The sequence below is a fragment of the Acanthopagrus latus genome, chromosome 3 (assembly GCF_904848185.1).
Source record: "Acanthopagrus latus isolate v.2019 chromosome 3, fAcaLat1.1, whole genome shotgun sequence".
NCBI classification, from domain to species: Eukaryota; Metazoa; Chordata; class Actinopteri; order Spariformes; family Sparidae; genus Acanthopagrus; species Acanthopagrus latus.
In genome coordinates, this window is record NC_051041.1 from 352,501 (window position 1) to 372,066 (window position 19,566).

Genomic DNA, 19,566 nt, shown 5'->3' on the forward strand with positions numbered 1-19,566 from the left:
CTGGAAAAAAAAACATAACAATAAAAACATTCTCACCTTCCTTTTGTTTTCTGATGTTTTATAGATTAAATGAAACAATTAACTGATTAACTGTGAAAATAACAGTTTGAATAATTGATGATAAAAACTGAAAGTCTCCTTTAATCCAAAATAAACATATTTAAATCTGATGGATCTAGATGTTTGTCACCATCCACATCAAAAACCAGCCGAGTTTACATGTTGCTGCCTCATCAATCCTCTTTAATTAGCTGATCTAAGTTTATCACCTGAGAGTCGCTGAGGTCCTGATGACTCACAGGTGACCTCAGCGACTCCCTAACCAACCCTAACCCTAACCAATCAATAATCAATCAGATCAGAACAGCTGAGTGACAACAGTCATGTGTTCCTCTCTGATCGCTGGACGATAATCAGGTTATATTGTTTACAAAGGAGCGCTTTTATTTTGAAAAGGTTTAAACTCGCCCTCTGGGTGACACAGTGAGCCGGACTCTGAGGTTCTGATCGGGTTAACACACACACACACACACACACACACACACACACACACACACACACACACACACACACACACACACACACACACACAGTCGGATGGGAAACTCTCTGATCCCTGAAGATCTATTTCTTTCACACCATCCATCATCCGTGTGTGTGTGTGCGTGTGTGTGTGTGTGTGTGTGTGTGTGTGTGTGAGACAGCAGGAGATTGATGATCACATGATTTCTTTGATTTTTACGGCTGGATAAATTCCACACAGATAAATAAAGAAGTCTCTGTAAACACGATCTGTTCATTAATAATAATTCTGTCTGCAGATTCTTTAAGTTTACAACTGAAGCTTAAAGATAAATATCTGAAGTAACAGAGTACAAATACTTAGTTACTCCATCAGAGCACATCACGCACGGCAGACGCAGCGAGACGAGACAAAGACGTAAAAGCCGTAAGAATCCGTAAACAGACAGAGAGGGAGGCTGGAATGTGGAGAAAAGGCGTGTTAGTGTCTCGTATCTGCAGAGAGTTTCTGATTTTCTCTCTTTGTTGCTGCTCGGGACGCTTTACCAACCCAACATGTGTCTATTTGACGTCCTGGGAATGAGACTCAACAATCAACTGTCTTTGTGGTGCGTTCAGGAGCAGCTGGGACAAATCCTACTGATTCTACCTTTAACTTTAATAGTCTTTGAATTCTATTAATATGACGTGAGCTTCAGTTAGCTTTGAGCACAAATGTCCTTCAGAGGGAGACTTTTTACTCTGATACTCTGAGTCCATGTCAGAGCCTGAACTCTGTTACTGTACTGGAGGAAACAAGCTGGATCAGAACTTCTGCTGTCACCAGGAGAAGTCTCTGAACGTCTCCTGGAGGACAGGCTGTGAGGACTCACTGACTCGTCTCATGAACATGAGCGCTGCTGCAGAGACAACACGGCGTCACGATGAGGTCGTAACAGAAACTGTGCTGCACATTATTCACATCCATTTTTAAAACTATCTGCAGGGTCAGAAGCTTCTTCCCTCAGAGGAAGCTGGGCTCACTCTTCAGTTCAGAGTGTTCCTGGCCCTCTACTGCTGTGTGTGTGTGTGTGTGTGTGTGTGTGTGTGTGTGTGTGTGTGTGTGACACATTCAGTGTCCCTCCTCATTTCGCCTCCTCTGTTCTCCAGCTACTGATCAGATCTGCTGCTGACAGGAAAAAGGATTTTCACGTCGTCATTTTGACGTCGCCCTTGAGGAGTTGTGTTGCAGTCGTCCTGCAGGAGGTCGAGCACATGAACAAGAAGCAGTGAGGGACACAAAGCACCTCCCTCAGGCTCAGCTGGCTGAGGCTGAACTGCTCAGATCCCAGCAGGACACTGGTCAGAGTGGAAACAAGTGATCAGACTTAACAGACCGACAGGAAACGTCCACAGAGTCACCAGGATCTGACTGAGTGGAGGAGGAAGTACTCAGGCCCTTGGAGGTAACTTGGAACTAAAGTAACAGCGTCTCTGTGTTACAGTCACGACTGCTGTGTTCGTCTGGTTTTACACTTTAACTGATGTGAGTATAAAAGCAGCTGACGACCCTGCAGGTGAGCCCTGAAACAACTTCCTGCTCCTTCTTCTTCTCTGCTTCCTGTTTCCCCCTACCCACACACACACACAGTGGATGAGGTCAGTCTGATGATCTCTCATCATTTATCTGTGAAAGTCTGATCTGTGTCGATGCCTCATGTTGACCTTTGACCTCTGTGACCTCACATGTACGTAACATGTCAGCACAAAGCTCTTAACATGAGATTAAAGGCTCAGTTCACCCAAAACACAAACTCTCTGTAGGTTCTATTTTCTCTGGTTTGAGTGGACTGACCCTTTAAAACACACAGACAGACAGACAGACACACACACAGGAGGCTGATGGGAACTGAGGGGGTGGGCTGTTAATTGTTCTCAAACAGGAAGTGTGTCATCACAGAACCGGCCTGTCAATCACATCTCATCCTGATGCTGCAGGGAGGAGGAAATCAAAACCAGGTGACACACGCACACACACACACACACACACACACACACACACACACACACACACACACACACACACACACACACACACAGATCAGCTGCCAATCGAGGTCGGGAACATGAAGCGTTCTTCTCTGGAGGTAGAAACAAGAAAAGAGAGCAAGAAGGAGGAGAAGAAGAAACTGGAGGAGAAATGAATGAGGAAAGAAAAGAGAGAAGAAGAGAAAGTGGAGTGTTGGGAGTAAAGAGAGTAAAAGCGTGGGGGGTCAGTGATGTGTGGGCGTTCGTTGGCTCCGTCACATGACTCCGAGAAACTTTACAAAAACCAGCTGTTCATCAAAAACACTGAGTGTGACTGTGTAAACTCTGTCGGCCATGTTGTCTTCTACCTGAGGGACAATAAAGTTTGACTTTCTGTCCAGACACATTAAAGTTATCCAGCAGCTTCTCCTCTGTTTGAATGAGTCAGAGTTTATGATCATATACTGATCGAATAATTAAACTAATCAACTCAGACGGATGATTCGTTCAGCTGCTGGACGAGGCGTTCAGGACCACCGGTGTGACTAACACTCACTTTTAAACAACAGCTAATCAAACGGATCCTCTGGTGGTTTGGTGAATCTGAGGTCTGATCCACGTTGTGTCTCTGGTGTGTTCATGACCTCAGACTCAGGATCGTCTTCATAACGTCTCTGAGGACGTTTTGCCCTCAGACCCTTCAGGGCTTCCACAGTTCTACCAGTTCCCTTCACTGATTCACTTCCTGCATGTCATAATGTGCCATGCTGACATTATGAACACATAATTATTAACAATTAGTGTTAATCAAGCGAGCGATGGCAGGCCAGAGACCACTGTTCAGGACTGCGTTTCAACATGTGCAAACAACACGTTTAAGCTATCGAGACACAAACAAGTGACGAGACATCTGAACATGAAGGCACCACGACACTGAAACAACGACGAGACCACAACAACACACGAGACCAACACGTTTACTGCTTTCATATCTTAATACTGACGCACTTTATACTCCTGTAATGTATCTGATTACTTTAGATACCACAGATTACAGGATGCATCAGAGCCAAAGAAAGACACTTTTTAATCAATCATTTTTAGAAACAAATTCAATAAAACAGAAACAATGATTCTGATTGATTATCAGATCCAATAACAGGTCAAATAATACTATAAAGTATGTGTAAATATAAGTATAATTACTTCTGATACTTCAGTACATTATATATCAGATACTTCAAGACTTTTACTACATTGATATTTTGTCACCAAATCTTTGTTGGGTGAGACTTTTTACAGAAACCCTACAAACAACCAGTCTTTATGCTAAGCTACGCTAACAGGCTGTTCACAAAGTGTTGAACTGTTCCTTTAATTGTTACGTTAATGTGTGTGTGTGTGTGTGTGTGTGGGGGGGGGGGGGGGGGGGGGTGTAACGGTTAACTGCAAAATAAATTCACCGTGACACACACACACACACACACACACACACACACACAGTGTACAGGAAGTTAAACAGCTGCAACACACACACTGATCACTTGAACAAGATGTCAAACACACACACACACACACACTCTCTGTCTTTCACACACACACACACACACACACACACACACACACACACACACACACACACAGGACTCACCCGCAGGCAGCAGCAGGATCAGTGAGGCTCCGCTCAGATAAACAGACAGAAAACTGAGAGACATGATTCAAACAGACGGAGAAGAAATGAATGATAGAGAGACAAAGACTGCAGAGAGATGTGATGTCCTGATCGACTGAGTGTGAATGAACATGAAGAGGGAGAAAAGGGGAGGAGAGGGAGGTGGAGAAGGTGGAGCAGGGGGAGGAGGAGGAGGTGGAGGAGGTGGAGCAGGGGGAGGAGGAGGAGGTGGAGGAGGTGGAGGAGGTGGGGCAGGGGGAGGAGGTGGAGGAGGTGGAGGAGGTGGAGCAGGGGGAGGAGGTGTTGTGGGGGGGCTGTTCTGGTTTTCCTGCCAAGTTTTCTCCCTGATTGCCAAACATGAGCAGAGAGAGACAAAGAGAGTGAAACAGTCACAGACACAAAGTATTCAGCGTGTTTCAACTTCTCTGTGGATCATAAAGATAAATACAATATACACACACTGTAGTGACACATGTAGTTCATTATACATCTGTAATAAATAATACTACACATGAATGTGTACATGTGTGCACATTATATGAACCTGCTCGCTCTGATAAGGTGATGAACAACGACTGCTGCTAACGAAGGGAGCTAATGCTAACGATGTTCATCAGTCAGGACGAAACTCAGAATTACGTGAAAGACAGAGTCACATGACAGGAAGTAACTCAGGCGCACTTCATGTTTAAACGTTATGACAGATTTATAATCAAACTGTTGGACACAGTGAGAAGAAGCTGCAGCCCTGAGAGTCCACTGCAACCATCAGCACTGTCTTTGAACACACCACCATCAATACTGTCTTTGAACGCACCACTATCGACTCTGTCTTTGAACGTACCACCATGACACTGCTGTCTGTAACTGATCTGAGTGCAGTTTGAATAACTGATCAGATGTATTGATCAGATAATGAGCCTGATCAGGTTAATCAGGTTCAACAGACCTGAGACCAGCTGCAGCCGGCTGATATCGAACTGGATTTAAAGGGTTAAACTGCCTCCTCTGTTTCTCACATCACAGCTGGATTTAAAACAATAGACTCTGTTTTCTATTTTCAGTCGCTGCTGCTCTGGGAAATACACCTCAATGTGACATCATCAGTGATGTCAGCAATGACCAAATATGGACATTAAGTGTTCAATGCCAGAGGAAACAATTGAATTAGTCAGTTTCCATCAGAGTGTGAGAAACAATCCCACTACAACATCACTTGTACTGGGAGCTGTGTCGCTGGGAGCTGTGTCACTGGGAGCTGTGTCACTGGGAGCTGTGTCGCTGGGAGCTGTGTCACTGGGAGCTGTGTCACTGGGAGCTGTGTTACTGGGAGCTGTGTCACTGGGAGCTGTGTTACTGGGAGCTGTGTTACTGGGAGCTGTGTCGCTGGGAGCTGTGTCGCTGGGAGCTGTGTCACTGGGAGCTGTGTCACTGGGAGCTGTGTTACTGGGAGCTGTGTTACTGGGAGCTGTGTCGCTGGGAGCTGTGTCACTGGGAGCTGTGTCACTGGGAGCTGTGTTACTGGGAGCTGTGTTACTGGGAGCTGTGTCACTGGGAGCTTTGTCACTGGGAGCTGTGTTGCTGGGAGCTGTGTCGCTGGGAGCTGTGTCGCTGGGAGCTGTGTTACTGGGAGCTGTGTTACTGGGAGCTGTGTTGCTGGGAGCTGTGTCGCTGGGAGCTGTGTCGCTGGGAGCTGTGTTACTGGGAGCTGTGTTACTGGGAGCTGTGTCGCTGGGAGCTGTGTCGCTGGGAGCTGTGTCACTGGGAGCTGTGTTACTGGGAGCTGTGTCACTGGGAGCTGTGTTACTGGGAGCTGTGTCGCTGGGAGCTGTGTCGCTGGGAGCTGTGTCACTGGGAGCTGTGTTACTGGGAGCTGTGTCGCTGGGAGCTGTGTCACTGGGAGCTGTGTCACTGGGAGCTGTGTCACTGGGAGCTGTGTCACTGGGAGCTGTGTTACTGGGAGCTGTGTCGCTGGGAGCTGTGTTACTGGGAGCTGTGTCGCTGGGAGCTGTGTCACTGGGAGCTGTGTCACTGGGAGCTGTGTTACTGGGAGCTGTGTTACTGGGAGCTGTGTTACTGGGAGCTGTGTTACTGGGAGCTGTGTTACTGGGAGCTGTGTCGCTGGGAGCTGTGTCACTGGGAGCTGTGTCACTGGGAGCTGTGTTACTGGGAGCTGTGTCACTGGGAGCTGTGTTACTGGGAGCACTGGGTTCAGTATGGAACTTTATATGTTATTCTAAACGTGCCATGAGTCCACAGAGAACAGTAAAGCTGATCGGCTGCATTAATCATCATCGTTGTATTTATTATCACTCTCAAACTTCACCAGTTTCACAAATAAGAGACGAAGTTAAATAAAATAAACTCCATCACACATGAAACATTTTCCTGCAGAAGAACTTTTATTCTCCTCGTCCGCTCTTTGGCTCTACAGCTGTATCACCATGAAGGATGTGTTGTTGCATCTGGTTTCATTCAAAGTGCTTTAATTGTTGTAAATGTTGTCTTCCTCTCTCTGTGTGTCCTCACAGCTGGAGGACAGGAATCATTAGCAACTATTAGCATCCCTCTGACTAGCATTAGCATTGTGAATGGTGTCCCAGCATGCAGTCTGTTGTTAGATGTGAACAGAAGACAGCAGGCAGGAAGCAGAACGTTACAGAACATGTTCTCTCTCTCTCTCTCTCTGTGAATCTGCTTCATATTTTTTCTTGTCACAAACTAAAACCTTTAATCTGAAAATCACTGCTGACTCAGGAGGATAATCTCTGATAATTACAGTCCTGGTTCAGCGTAATCCTGTTGATCTGGAGCCAAAACACCCACACAGTCGCCACAGAACTGATCTGTGATCTGTTCTAATCCAGATGTTCAGAAAACAGCAGGTAAACATTCAGTCAAGTCTCTGACCCGAGTCCGGAGAACATAAAGAGGCTGTTGGTTTGTTTTTAATCTGTCTTAATCCAGCTGGGACATGCTGCTGTCCTCCATTCTAACACCAAACTGTATCAATCCCACACAGATCAGTGACACCGGAGAGCTGCTCATACCTGGAACCAACACGAGCCTGATCCATCACAGCACATCACATGTCCTGGACCACACTGACGACGTGGAAGAAGCAGAAGCAGAAGAAGCAGAAGAAGAAGAAGAAGAAGAAGAAGAAGAAGAAGAAGATGATCACTGTGATATAAATGACATGTCTGTTCACCTGCTGCTGTCAGAAGAAACATGTTATTGATCTAAACACGTCACATGTTACAAAGACACTAAACAGGAACAATATAGGCGACTTCTTTGTCCCCGTGGAGAAAGTCCCCAGACTCCCTTAACAAATGTGTCAGTTTAGTGAGTTGTTGAGTTGGAGACACTTTATAAACTCTGTGAAACTCTGTCTCTGACTCATTCTGCATTATTTGGACCTTCTTGTTCATTCAGCAAATGTTCTACATGAACTTCTTTCTGTCTCTGAGTAGAAACATGGAGTCTGTTTGTCTCAGTGATGGATGGGTTTGTTTCATACAGAGCAGGAAGTGACATCACATCACTGAGGTCACTCAGATGCAGGTGAATGTAGCTGAGAGCTGAACTCTGAGCTCAGTCAGGACGAGGTGACACCAGGTGTGAACAGGATGTGCAGCGCAGATTAGCACAAACACTGGAACCAGGAAACCCGTTAACCTGCCACATTTCCCTCCTGGGGATCAATAAAGTTTTATTTTAGTGTTTTCTTGTACTTCAGTCAAATAATAATGTATGAGACATGTCCTGCGTGTGTTCAACAGGGAGCGATCTCATTAATGTCAGTTTGACTAGAAGACGTTCAGTTTACATGTTAAACAGCCTGCAGAGCAACAAAACAACATATTCTGTCCTCTTAATGTTCAAACACATGAAGCTCACATTGAGATTAAAGGAAGGAAGTGAAGGACTCATGAGGCTTAAGGTGCTTCTGAAGATACCACAACTCCCACCATGCATCTGTTGAAGTGCATCGTGGGAAACAGGCTGAGAGAAGATGTTCAGAAAACAAAGAGAAAAACATTCAGGTTCAGACACGAACACACAAAACTGAAGGATTCACACACACACACACACACACACACAGACACACACACACAGACACACACAAAACTGAAAGATTCACACACACACACACACACACAAAACTGAAGGATTCACACACACACACACACACACACACACACACACACACACACAGTGGCGGTTCCCTGTGGTGTGTGTGTGTCCTGTAAAAAAAGGGCAGAAAACATCTGGAGACGAGCAGTTTTTCCTCACCAACAGACAGGAAGAGACAGAGAGCAGAAGGAGAAACCAGAGAAGAAGAGAGGAGTCGGCTGAGCAACACAAACAGTCTGTGAACTATTATCAGTGTTTGTTCAGGGTGGTCCGAACAAGACGACTGGCCCAACACCTGTGAAAATGTTCTGTCTTTACTTTATTATCAGTCAGTGCGTTTACATGACTCTCAAGAAAACCAGATTACTGCGTTAGTCCGACTACGATCGGATCTTTAAGATGCATGTTTACACCTCAGTCTGACTAAAATCAGACCGGATCAGATTTCTCATAGTCGGATTAAAACACTCAGATTATTCGATTGATGGTCACATTACTCCTGCAGTTATACGCTCCATCAGATCGGATTTTTGCGTTCTGCGCAGGATCAAGATTTTTTTCCCGGGGCCGTGAGCTGGAAGTAGACGGACGGCGACGGCGTCTTTCCCCCGAAATCCGTAAGAAAGAGCGCCATTGTGCCATTTGTGTAATTATCATGTACACCATATACGAAGTGTACAAAGATGCAGCTTCGTCTCGCTCTTCTTACGCCATCTTTCTCAAATGCCGAGGCAGCTGGTGACGTAAAGAGGTCAGCCGGAGGTGTTTCTGTTACCACGAGTTGAAATGGGTACAGCGCCACCTAGTGTACCGGGGTCTGACATGCTCCTGCCAGTGATTCGATTTTCTCACCAGCATGTATACTCGGACAACTGCAGCTGTCTAACTGAGCAGCAGAGTCCAAATAGTCGTGGCTGTAATCTGACTAAGCTGTGCATGTAAACGCACTGATTGTTACTAATTACAACATTAATAAAACCATTGAACTGTTGAGGAAATAAATCATTATTAACTATATTTTGTATTTTGTCCTCCAGGTGTACTCAGCTGAAGTACTGCTGAACTTTAATTTACTGTGAACTTGTTGTGTCGTTACATTAAACTGCAGTTCACTGTTTAATGTTCCCCTCAACAGAAACTCTCTGCTGTGTGTTTAGCAGTTAGCTCCTCTCGCTCCATTAGCTGTTAGCTGTTAGCCTTTTGTGTGGCGGTCTGGTAACGACGGGGCGCCGTCAGTCTCACATGACATTTTAGCAGCAGATATATAACTGTCTTGAATGTTTTGCTTCATCTGATTGGCTCTTCTGAGTGGCGTCTACAGACACGATGCATCAAGTATAGCTCACAATGCATCGATGGTGACAGGCCAGTGAAACACTGCAGCCGATCTGCATCACCACTTCTTTTATCTGTCAAACTGTAGCTGTAGAGATTTACGTCCTGCTGCCGATGCTGCTACACCGTGGCTGGTGTGTCGTGCTCATCATGTCATACACAGAACACAGCCATGGCTTTGTGTCCCGCTGCCAGTCCAAAGTGAGATTAGGAAAATAATTTAGATTCCATTTAATCCACATCATGTTGTTCTGGGATCAGATTTTAACTATCAACGGAGGTTCAGGAACGTTCTCAGAATCGCCTCACAATTTTAAAAAAAAGTGTAGATGAAGCAGCCCTGAGGTTTTAGAGAGGACCTGGTTCCCAGCAGAGACGTACCTGACACAGGGATGAGAAGTATTTAATTTAACTGAATAATTATGTCAAAGTAAACTTCCTCCGCTGAGATTAATGCGTTTCATCGGATCATTTGTGATGTTGTGTTTTATTTTCGTCTCTACCTGATTTTACAGAATCTAGAAGCAGCTAGCTCTGTTGAGCTGTTAGCTGAGCTCTCACAGGAGAAACTCTTTAAACCTCCAAAATGTTTGCTCAAATTTTGTTCCATGTTAACCAACAGAACAGACCTGAACCCACTGGAGACTAAACCTTAATATAGCAGTAAATATTAAACAGAAGCCAGCAGGAACTACAGGTGGTCTCAGACTACACAGACGCTCAGCGATGGACTGAAGCAGTTTCTCTTCTTAATGTTATGAACTGTTTATATTCCAACAGAGTGGATTACGCTTCATGGTCAAACACGACCCTCCTGCTGGACTGAGCACACTACAGAAACGTTAGCAGCCGTTAGCGCTGCAGCTAGCTGTCCTCATGGTGGGACCTTCAGGTTTGATGTGAAACTAAATTTAAATTAAAGGACGGTGGAGGTCAAACTGTCCTCAAGTCCTTCCCATCGTGCATCTCCCAGCTGATCAGCTCTGTCCTCGGGGGGGTCGCTGCCTTGCTCCAGGGCACGCTGGGAAAGTTGTGATGTTCTCATGGTGTCTATATTTAACTGTGACAGAGTTTTATGTTGCTGAACGCAGCTCAAGACGCCGTGAGAGTCTGCTGAGCGTGTGTGTGTGTACATACAGACTGTGATGTGAACAGATTATTCATTATGTTTACATTGTATTTACGTCAGACTGTAAAAGCAGCTGGTGGGAAAAACTGTTCTCATGAGTCAGAGAGGGTTTGATACATCTGGAGCTGCAGGTGTGTAATCCAGCAGTTGATCCAGGTGTGCTCAGATCAGGTGAGAGTAGCAGCTGTTGGGTTTGGAACTGAGGCAGTTTTCTGATCACTACAGTTGTTACCTGGTGTCTGTGTGCAGGTGTTACTAAGGAACAGAGGTGCGTTGACGATATGAGCCGGTGTTTTCTGTTTCCATGGACGCAGCAGCTGAAGCCGTTTGTCGCAGTTCACTGTCTGAGTGTTAGCAGCCAAGATGCTGCTGAGCTGCGTCTGTTCTCAGACTCAGGACCACATACGTGTCCCACACTGAGGTCCCGAGTCTGAGAACTGTCCACATCAAGGTTTTCTGACTACCTGTGTCTTTTTCCATCTGTTGAGGGGCGAGCAGGGAAAGCTGTTGCTTCCAGCTTCTCTCAGAGCGCTTCCAGTTGCTGCGGTGGAGTCACCAGCAGTCTTTTTCAGGCAGCCAATCACATAGAAGTTTAGTCACCTGTCGCCCTGGAAACCCAGAAATGGAGGGAAATCTTGTTGCACCTGCTTGAGTCCATTCTGAGTTTTATCTGATGGAAACTCTCATTACAGAGACAGAAAATGTGTTTGTGGGAGCAGACGATGAATGTTGCCTCTGAGTGTTGTGCTTTTATTTTGTTACCATAGTGTTAGCAGCTGTCAATAAAAACCAACCTGAACATGAATGCTTCAGTCATGAATGCACTGCCAGCCCCATTAAAACTGCTACCTGTAGAGGGGCCCTGACTGCATCGGACCCTTAGAGGATCAGGTTTCTGTCTCACATGGTTCAGGTTCATACGGTAACTAGTCTGGAGTAAAGCAGCTGTCCTCCTGATGAATCCCGAGCTCCACCAGAGCCGTCCAAAAAAACAGTATTTCAGATGATTACGGTTGAATTCTGTTTCCCCAGGAGAGTTTCCTCTCTCCTGTCCATGACATTTGCTGCAGTGACATCACTGCTCATACAGACGTGTTTAACTGTAAGAAGCCTCTCTAATCAATAAAGCAGAGTGTTCATGAACTGTTCGTACAGATGCATCTTATTATCTGAATAATTTAAATATTCTGCACCACTGACTTTAGGCGAGCTTCTTCTTATTTTGTGACACAATCGCTTTCTGTTACTGCAAGTTAGCCAAGTCCTGTTAGCACACCTTCAATATTTGAACCATTTCAATACTTGTATTTCACAGAATCAATACTGATACCAGCTGTTGTTTCCGACAAAGAGTCCGTGGTCAGATGTAATCTATCCTACATGCTGCTGTTGCACGTGTTTGATTTATCTCCTATTAAATGTAATCTAATATATTTGCCCTCATGTCGTGTTGACTTTTCCCTGTGGTATTGAACGCCTGTATTTTTCAAGGTGTTGTATAAAAGTTTGACTTACTTACATGACGTGGGCGTGAAAACAACAGCAGCTCCTCAGAGTCTCGTTTGTTCGTGTCGACGAATCAAAGAGAAGTTTTCTCTGTAAAAGAAGAAAACAGGAAACAAATATTAGATCAGAACATTTTTCATCACCTCATTTCTTCCTTACTTTTCTCTGTCATGTCCTCTCTCAGTGTTCCTCCCCCTCCTCTCTCCCCCTCCTCCTCCTCCTCTCCTCCTCTCCCCCTCCTCTCCTCTCCCCCTCCTCCTCCTCTCCCCCTCCTCTCCTCCTCTCCTCCTCTCCCCCTCCTCTCCTCTCCCCCTCCTCCTCCTCTCCCCCTCCTCTCCTCCTCTCCCCCTCCTCCTCCTCTCCCCCTCCTCTCTCCCCCTCCTCTCCTCCTCCTCCCCTCCTCCTCTCCTCTCCCCCTCCTCTCCTCCTCTCCCCCTCCTCCTCTCCCTCTCCCCCTCCTCCTCCTCTCCCCCTCCCCTCTCCCCCTCCTCTCCTCCTCCTCCCCCGCCTCCTCTCCTCTCTCCCCCTCCTCCTCTCTCCTCCTCTCCTCCTCCTCCCCCTCCTCTCCTCCTCTCTCCTCCTCCCCTCCTCCTCTCCTCCTCCTCCTCTCTCCTCCTCTCCTCCTCCTCCTCTCTCCTCCTCCCCTCCTCCTCCCCTCCTCCTCCTCTCCTCCTCTCCCCCTCCTCTCCCCCTCCTCTCCTCCTCCTCCTCTCCTCCTCTCTCCCCCTCCTCTCCTCCTCCCCTCCTCTCTCCTCCTCCTCCTCTCTCCTCCTCCCTCCTCTCTCCTCCTCCTCCTCTCTCCTCCTCCTCCTCCCTCCCCCTCCTCTCCTCCTCTCTCCTCCTCTCTCCTCCTCCTCCTCTCTCCTCCTCCTCCTCTCTCCTCCTCCTCCCCTCCTCCTCTCCTCCTCTCTCCTCCTCTCCTCCTCCCCTCCTCTCTCCTCCCCCTCCTCTCTCCCCCTCCTCCCCCTCCTCTCTCCCCCTCCTCTCTCCTCCTCCTCCTCTCTCCTCCTCCTCCTCCCCTCTATGTAAACATCATCCTCTTCACTCTGATAACATTTGATTCATGACATCATGACTCAAAGTTTCCTGAAGATTAAAAAAAATGTTTCTCTGATTCTCAGCAGAGTTTCTCCTTAAATCATCCTAATGATCAATAAATCAGAGAACCTGGAGGAGTGTGTGTGTGTGTGTGTGTGTGTGTCACACTACACACATTATAAAATGCAGGTCAGTGTTTGCTCTGTGGGAACCAGCTGATCTCCGGTCTGATGGATCTATAGCGTCACCCAGAGGACAGAGAGGACGTGACCTGGTTCTGTTCTGTCAGTACTGATCAGAGAGGGGCCTGATGACATCACATGATCTTGATTAAAGATCATTTAGAGAAATGATTGTAATGAATGCATGCAATTGTTACGATGATGAAGAAGAAGAAGAAGAAGAAGAAGAAACACAAGAAGAAGAAGAAGAAACACAAACTTGACCCGCACTGATCCGGACTGGACCGCAGGACGCTGGTCCGTGTTGCTTGACTCACTTCAGACAGACCGTCAGCGGGTCAGGGCGGGTCCGTCCTGTGGTCACCACTCGGAGGCCATCTTGTGTCACTGAGCGGGAACGAGGCGGGATTTAACTTCTAATGGTCGCGTGGACATGACCACAGTTTGTGTTCGGACCTGGTTTCAACCCGCTTCAGCGGTTCGGCCAGTTTGTTTCCCAAAACACAGTTGAAACGCCATTTTCCACAGGAAACTCTTCTCCCGCGCTTGCGCACCGTTTCACCACACCAACTTCTTTTACGGCTCAATACAAAGTGTCGTGACGTGGCGTGTCGTCGTCAGCAATTAAACAAAGGTGAGTTTATTGTGTGAATTACGTCACCGTGTGTGCTGATCCTCTGGACTACAGTCACGTCCTCCACCGGTTCCGTTCGGACCCAAATCAGCTGAAACTCTCAACCATGGGCTCGCCTCAGTGCAACAACGCGATTGGCTCCTGCGAAGAAGGGGCGGGACTATGGTTGAGAAGCAGAGCGTCATGACGCTGTCAGCGCCAACAACCGCACCTATCGATCAGTGCAGTGATCAGTTCATCAATCGTTCATGAAAGAGCTTTAAAAAATCTTTATGATCACTTTGCTGTGGTTGAAGAATGACGTCATCAACCCACTGCAGGCCTGTGCGGTTTGTCCCGCTGCGGCTGCCGTCCCGACCTGTCGGCGCACAGACTCGCGCATGCGCTGCTCGGATCGGGCAGCAGGACGAAGATGGAGCAGAGAGCAGTCAGAGGAGCTTCATCAGAGCCCAGGCTGAGTTCCGAACAGGGTCCAGATGTTCCGGTCCTGATGTTGAAGAGTCCGTGCTGCTAGAACCGGGTCGCATCTGGACGACCTGCTGCTGTCTACGCAGCTAGTGGAGTTAGCTTAGCATGCTAGCTGAAACAAGAGTGAAGAGTTGGACGGAGATTCTGGAGGAATAATGTCGTCCGAGCTGCTGCAGGCTGGTACCGGGCCTGAAGGTTCGTTTACTTGTCAGCTCCTTATTAAACCTGCTGAATCAGTGCACATGACGTCAGCACGAAGACAACCCAACGGCAGAACTGTTCTGGAGGAACATGTTGTTGTGGGTCAGCAGCAGAACGGTTCGAGTGAATGAATCCTGTTTATTGAGCCACAAACATGATCAACATTTATGATCCACACAGTGACCCAGTACATCCACAGAACCACACTTAAATCACTGTTCTGTTATATCGTCGTTCATTTGTTTCAGAACTTTATAAAATATATGAGAGACGTTGAAACGTGGATTCACGGAAACTCACCATGTTAACTGGGTCAGTCTGAGCTCATCAGAACCGAACGATAAACCAAAACGACAGTATGAAGTTCTGTTCGTCTTTAGCATTTCTAATGTTTGAACTCCGATGAAACCAGAACCGCCCTCAACTAGGCCTCTTTAATTCAATCAGGTTTAATCTGATTTCAGTCTGAATGTGAAACCACCCGCGACAGATAAACTCTGACCGACCCGACACAGACCGACACCAGGACAACAAGACAAAGCAGATCAGGGTTTATAATCACTGCTGGTGGTTCTGGTCCGGTGGTTCTGGTCCAGTTGAACAGAGGTTCACAGTAACTCTCCGGACCTTGATGGTTCATGATGTTTATTCTAACACTGGACTCCTTTGTGTTCTGAGGGATGGTGTGGACCTGCAGCGCCACCCTGTGGTGTCCAGAGGACGATGACCTGCAGGGTCCAAACCCACTGCTGTGAACAAGATGTTCTGATTAGTTGATGAGTCAGAGTTAACTGAGAGCCTGCAGCCAATCAGAGTCCAGTGTTCACCTAGAGACCTGAACATTCACTGAAATATGTTTCTGTTTTCTCCACAGACGTCCTGCAGCTGGTCATTAAAGAAGAGGTTCTACCTGAGCGTGGCTCCAGTCTGGACCAGGAGGAACCAGAACCTCCACACATTAAAGAGGAACAGGAGGATCTCTGGACCAATCAGGAGCAGGATGACATCACCAGGTTCACTGTGAAGAGTGAAGATGAAGAAGACGAGGAACCTCAGCCTCATCAGAGACAAACTGAACAGATAGAGAGAGAAGCTGATGGGGGACCAGAACCAGCCAGGACCTCAGATCCAGATGGACATCTACAACCTGACACTGATGAGACTGATGACTCTTCTGATCCAGAGGCTGATAAAGCCTCTGAACCTCAGACCGAACGTGCTGCGAGCTCTGAGGACGAGAGGCACCTGCAGGAACCAGACAGAGTCCAAACAGCAGAGAAACCGTTTATCTGTGCGATCTGTGGGAAAAGGTTCCCACAGAAGAAATCCATCAGGGACCACATGAGACTTCACTCAGAGGACAAACGCTTCAGCTGCCCCTTCTGTGAAAAAACCTTTCAGGTGAAAATTGATGTGGTGCGACACATGAGGATCCACACGGGGGAGAAACCCTTCAGCTGCTCCGTCTGCGGCAAAGGCTTCGCACAGAACTCAACTCTGACCTCACACCTGAAGGTCCACACAGGAGAGAAACCGTACACCTGCTCCGTCTGTAAGGTCAGCTTCAGTTTTAAAGGCCACCTGTCTACTCACATGAGGATCCACACTGGGGAGAGACCGTTCAACTGCTCCGTGTGTGGGAAAGGATTCACTGTGAATGGGAATCTGAGGAGACACATGCTCGTCCACACGGGAGAGAAACCGTTCAGCTGCTCTGTCTGTGAGAAAAGATTTGCTCAGTTCGTTCAGATCAGAAGACACAAGTGTGCTGGCGCCGTCAGCTCGGATCAGTGACGCTCTGAGCTCAGAGACTGGACTCGACACTAAAGACTTCAGAACTGTGAATCCACTTCGTCTCTTTAACTGTGGGTCAGAACCTTCAACACTCAGATCAGACTGAGGCAGCTCACGAACGAAGAGTCTCACCGGCTCCAGAGATTGACTGATTGATTAAAGATTGAGAGCTGATCAATATGAATCAATGCTAGTTGTAGTTCTCATATCAGATGAATCATTTAAGTGTTGAGCTGTGAGACGGGTTGTGATGTCGCGATCTGGACTCTATCGGTCAGGATGAGTAAAACATGAACAGTGTTCAAACTGTTGTCTGCAGACAGATTCTGACTCAGTTCTGAATTTACTGACCCGTTTCCCTGCATTATTTAGATGTCTGGTGCTGTTAGTGTTGTAATCCTACTTCACTGGGTCTGTGTCCGGACGGGACATGTCCCTCTGTCCCTTAGTCTGTAGTAAATCTACGGTTTGGACCTCATGGATTTGTCTCAGATTTTGAGGTCGGTGATTGGTTCTGACTCGGTGTGAGAACAGAATCAATCAGATTATTTATTTGCAATGAGAATAAAAAGAGTTTCAGTCAATGATGCTCATTAAATGTAGTGGACCAGGTCAGAATCAGGAAGTACAACAGTCTGTGTACCGTGAAGCTTCACTGTCAGGTCTGTTTACATCAGCAGCTACAGACAGTCCGGAGGCTCATCAGAACCAGAACTCATGCTGCAGTACAACCAACAACCAACTGTCTCTCTTCAGAATTGCTGCCGGCCCGACTGTTGGTTCAGGTGGACCCACGAGTACAATGACACTGAACCTCAGCTGAACACTTTTATACTGAACACCTGATAAGTTATACAGTGCAGATGTTTTAACAAATCAGCCTCAAATCTCTCTGCAGTGTTCTGGAAACCATTAAAGCGGGGCGGCCCAAAGTGAGGCCCATGGGCTGAACTGGGCCCACCGGATGGTTCCATAAAAGAAGGTGATAGATATGAACACTGTTTGTTGCTTTACCATGTGTGAGGTGAAATGCTCCTCAGCTAAAGGATCCACGATGACTGTCGGTCCGGACCTTTGTGCTTCAGAGACCGGTTCTGTTTGCTGAACACAGGAAAGAACAGATGTGTAAGGCGGCCCGTCATCCAGCTCAGGGTTAATCTCAGTGCTGCACCGTAGACAACTGGACTCATTCCAGTGTCTTGAAGACGTTTCTCCCCCAGGCAGGAGACAAAGCAGAACATGGGTCCACAGAATCTCAACAGAACTCAGGGCTTCTGTGTGGCACCATGTCGCTGCTCCAGCATCTCATCAGCTGCTGACAGACCCGTCCTCCTGCTCCACATCCACACTGTAAAAAGTATTTTTAACATCCTGCTGCTCATAAAGGAGGATTTTAACTCAACACTGTAGAGAATAAATGTTTTCAATCCGAGTGTCTCTGACGTCATCAGTGTCCCTGACGTCCACTGGAGGGCAGCACTGATGTTAACTTCTTTATGTCACCACTGACTGGTTCAGTGCCTTACTGACTGCTCCTTCAATAAAATGATCAACAGACTTAAAGGGGAAGCAATTTGTTCTCATTTCAGAATAAAAGCATGCCGTCAGAATAAAAGGATGATTAAGCTGGTTTAACATGTAAATCATAAATATTACAGTAATAAACATGATCTTCATCTACAGAAACACGTTCGAGTCTGTCTGTGCACCTTCTCTTTATTTTCTTATAAAATGTGACAATAATTCATGTTCCAGTATAAAAATAAACAGCTGCAACTGACTTTAAATCAAACATCTGGCAGATGAATGCGTCGTGACGTTTCTTCTCCTTCGTCATCAGAGTGAAGCTGAGACTCCGATCAAGAGTCGACTCTTCTGTTAGCAACAGAAGTCAGAAGGTTGTTTGCTGTTTTCCTCCAATGTTCATCAGGAATCATTTTACAGCACGAAGTGACTGATCTAATGTGTAAATGTCACACGGAGGCCGATCGATTATTGATCAGCGTCCTGATGAGTTCATGTCTCGTTTAATTCAATGCATCATGTTGTTGTTTGAGTGTTTGTTCGGGCCGTCAGTCGCTTTGCTGTCACATTTTGCTGTCTGAGCTGTGAGCTGCTGCAGTTAGCAGATAAACAGTGAAGATGCATCTAAAGTCGTCAGCTTCATAATTAACTAGTTTAATGATCAGATCGTTTGAGGCTGCAGCTCCACACAGATCCAAAGTGTCTCCGTTTGCTCCGTCTGACGTTCCATCACAGCAAACGTTCAACACTTCCTGTAGTTTCTCAGCACCAATCAGATGTGAGTTGTTGTTTCTGACTTCCTGTCATCAGCATCGTCCTGGAAACCGACAAACGACTCCTGGTCGCTGTCACCATTGACCACCTGATGCAGAGCTGTCTGGCTTTTAACCGACAACCCCTGCTGCTTCTTCTCCTCCTCCTCCTCCTCCATCACCAGCAGCAGCTCCAGCTCTGGTTCTGGTTGTGGTTCTGGATCAGGTGCAGGTTCTGAGGTCTCCAGAGGCTGGACCAGAGCCTCGGTCAGGCCCTGGATGATCTTCATCAGCTCCCCCCGGTCCTCCACCTCCTGCAGGTTACACGCCGAGGCAAACGACCTGCAACACAGACAGATGTTAGCACAGAACCACAGAAGAAGAAACGCTGCGTCGTCTCTATGGGTCACGATTCGAGGTGAGGTGTCTCACCTGCGGAGGACGTTCGTCTCTGAATTCAAGGTGGAGGACACTTCACTGAGCCAGCAGGCCAGAGTCAGAGCCAGCTGGTCCAGACCCAGACCATCCAGACCCCCCTGAGAGACCAGCTGAGTCCACCGAGCCTGGAGGAGGAGGAGCAACACATCAGGACATCAGCATTATATCACACAGGTGAGACAGAATCACAGCAGTGAGACAGGTGAGACTACCTGCAGGAAGTC

At 47.1% G+C, this 19,566-nt stretch overlaps 2 protein-coding genes across 26 annotated transcripts in view; one reads left to right on the forward strand and one right to left on the reverse strand.

Moving 5' to 3' along the window:
- The window catches only part of si:ch211-191i18.2 (uncharacterized protein LOC564095 homolog), a 19,760-nt gene extending 4,098 nt beyond the window's left edge, over positions 1-15,662 (reverse strand). The window contains exons 1-6 of one of the 25 annotated variants that reach the window (XR_005074384.1): positions 13,849-14,164; positions 13,525-13,656; positions 12,325-12,401; positions 11,270-11,413; positions 7,252-7,305; positions 4,181-4,545 (exon numbers count right to left, since the gene is read on the reverse strand). Coding sequence is in view for 4 of the 25 variants with exons in the window: in XM_037093966.1 (XP_036949861.1) it covers positions 4,181-4,244 (64 nt within the window). In the remaining 21 variants the exon portion in view is untranslated. Of the gene's footprint in view, positions 1-4,180; positions 4,546-7,251; positions 7,306-11,269; positions 11,414-12,320; positions 12,402-13,524; positions 13,657-13,790; positions 14,165-14,192; positions 14,315-15,134 lie in introns of those variants that run through there. The other 24 variants (XR_005074393.1, XR_005074385.1, XR_005074379.1 and 21 more) reach the window with 24 other exon arrangements.
- Positions 14,536-18,060, forward strand: LOC119017310 (gastrula zinc finger protein XlCGF7.1-like). Its single transcript, XM_037093955.1, has 2 exons — positions 14,536-14,828; positions 15,709-18,060. The coding sequence occupies exons 1-2, from the start codon at positions 14,789-14,791 to the stop codon at positions 16,626-16,628; spliced, it is 960 nt and encodes a 319-aa protein (XP_036949850.1). The 5' UTR covers positions 14,536-14,788; the 3' UTR covers positions 16,629-18,060.
- The last annotated feature ends 1,506 nt before the right edge of the window (positions 18,061-19,566 follow it).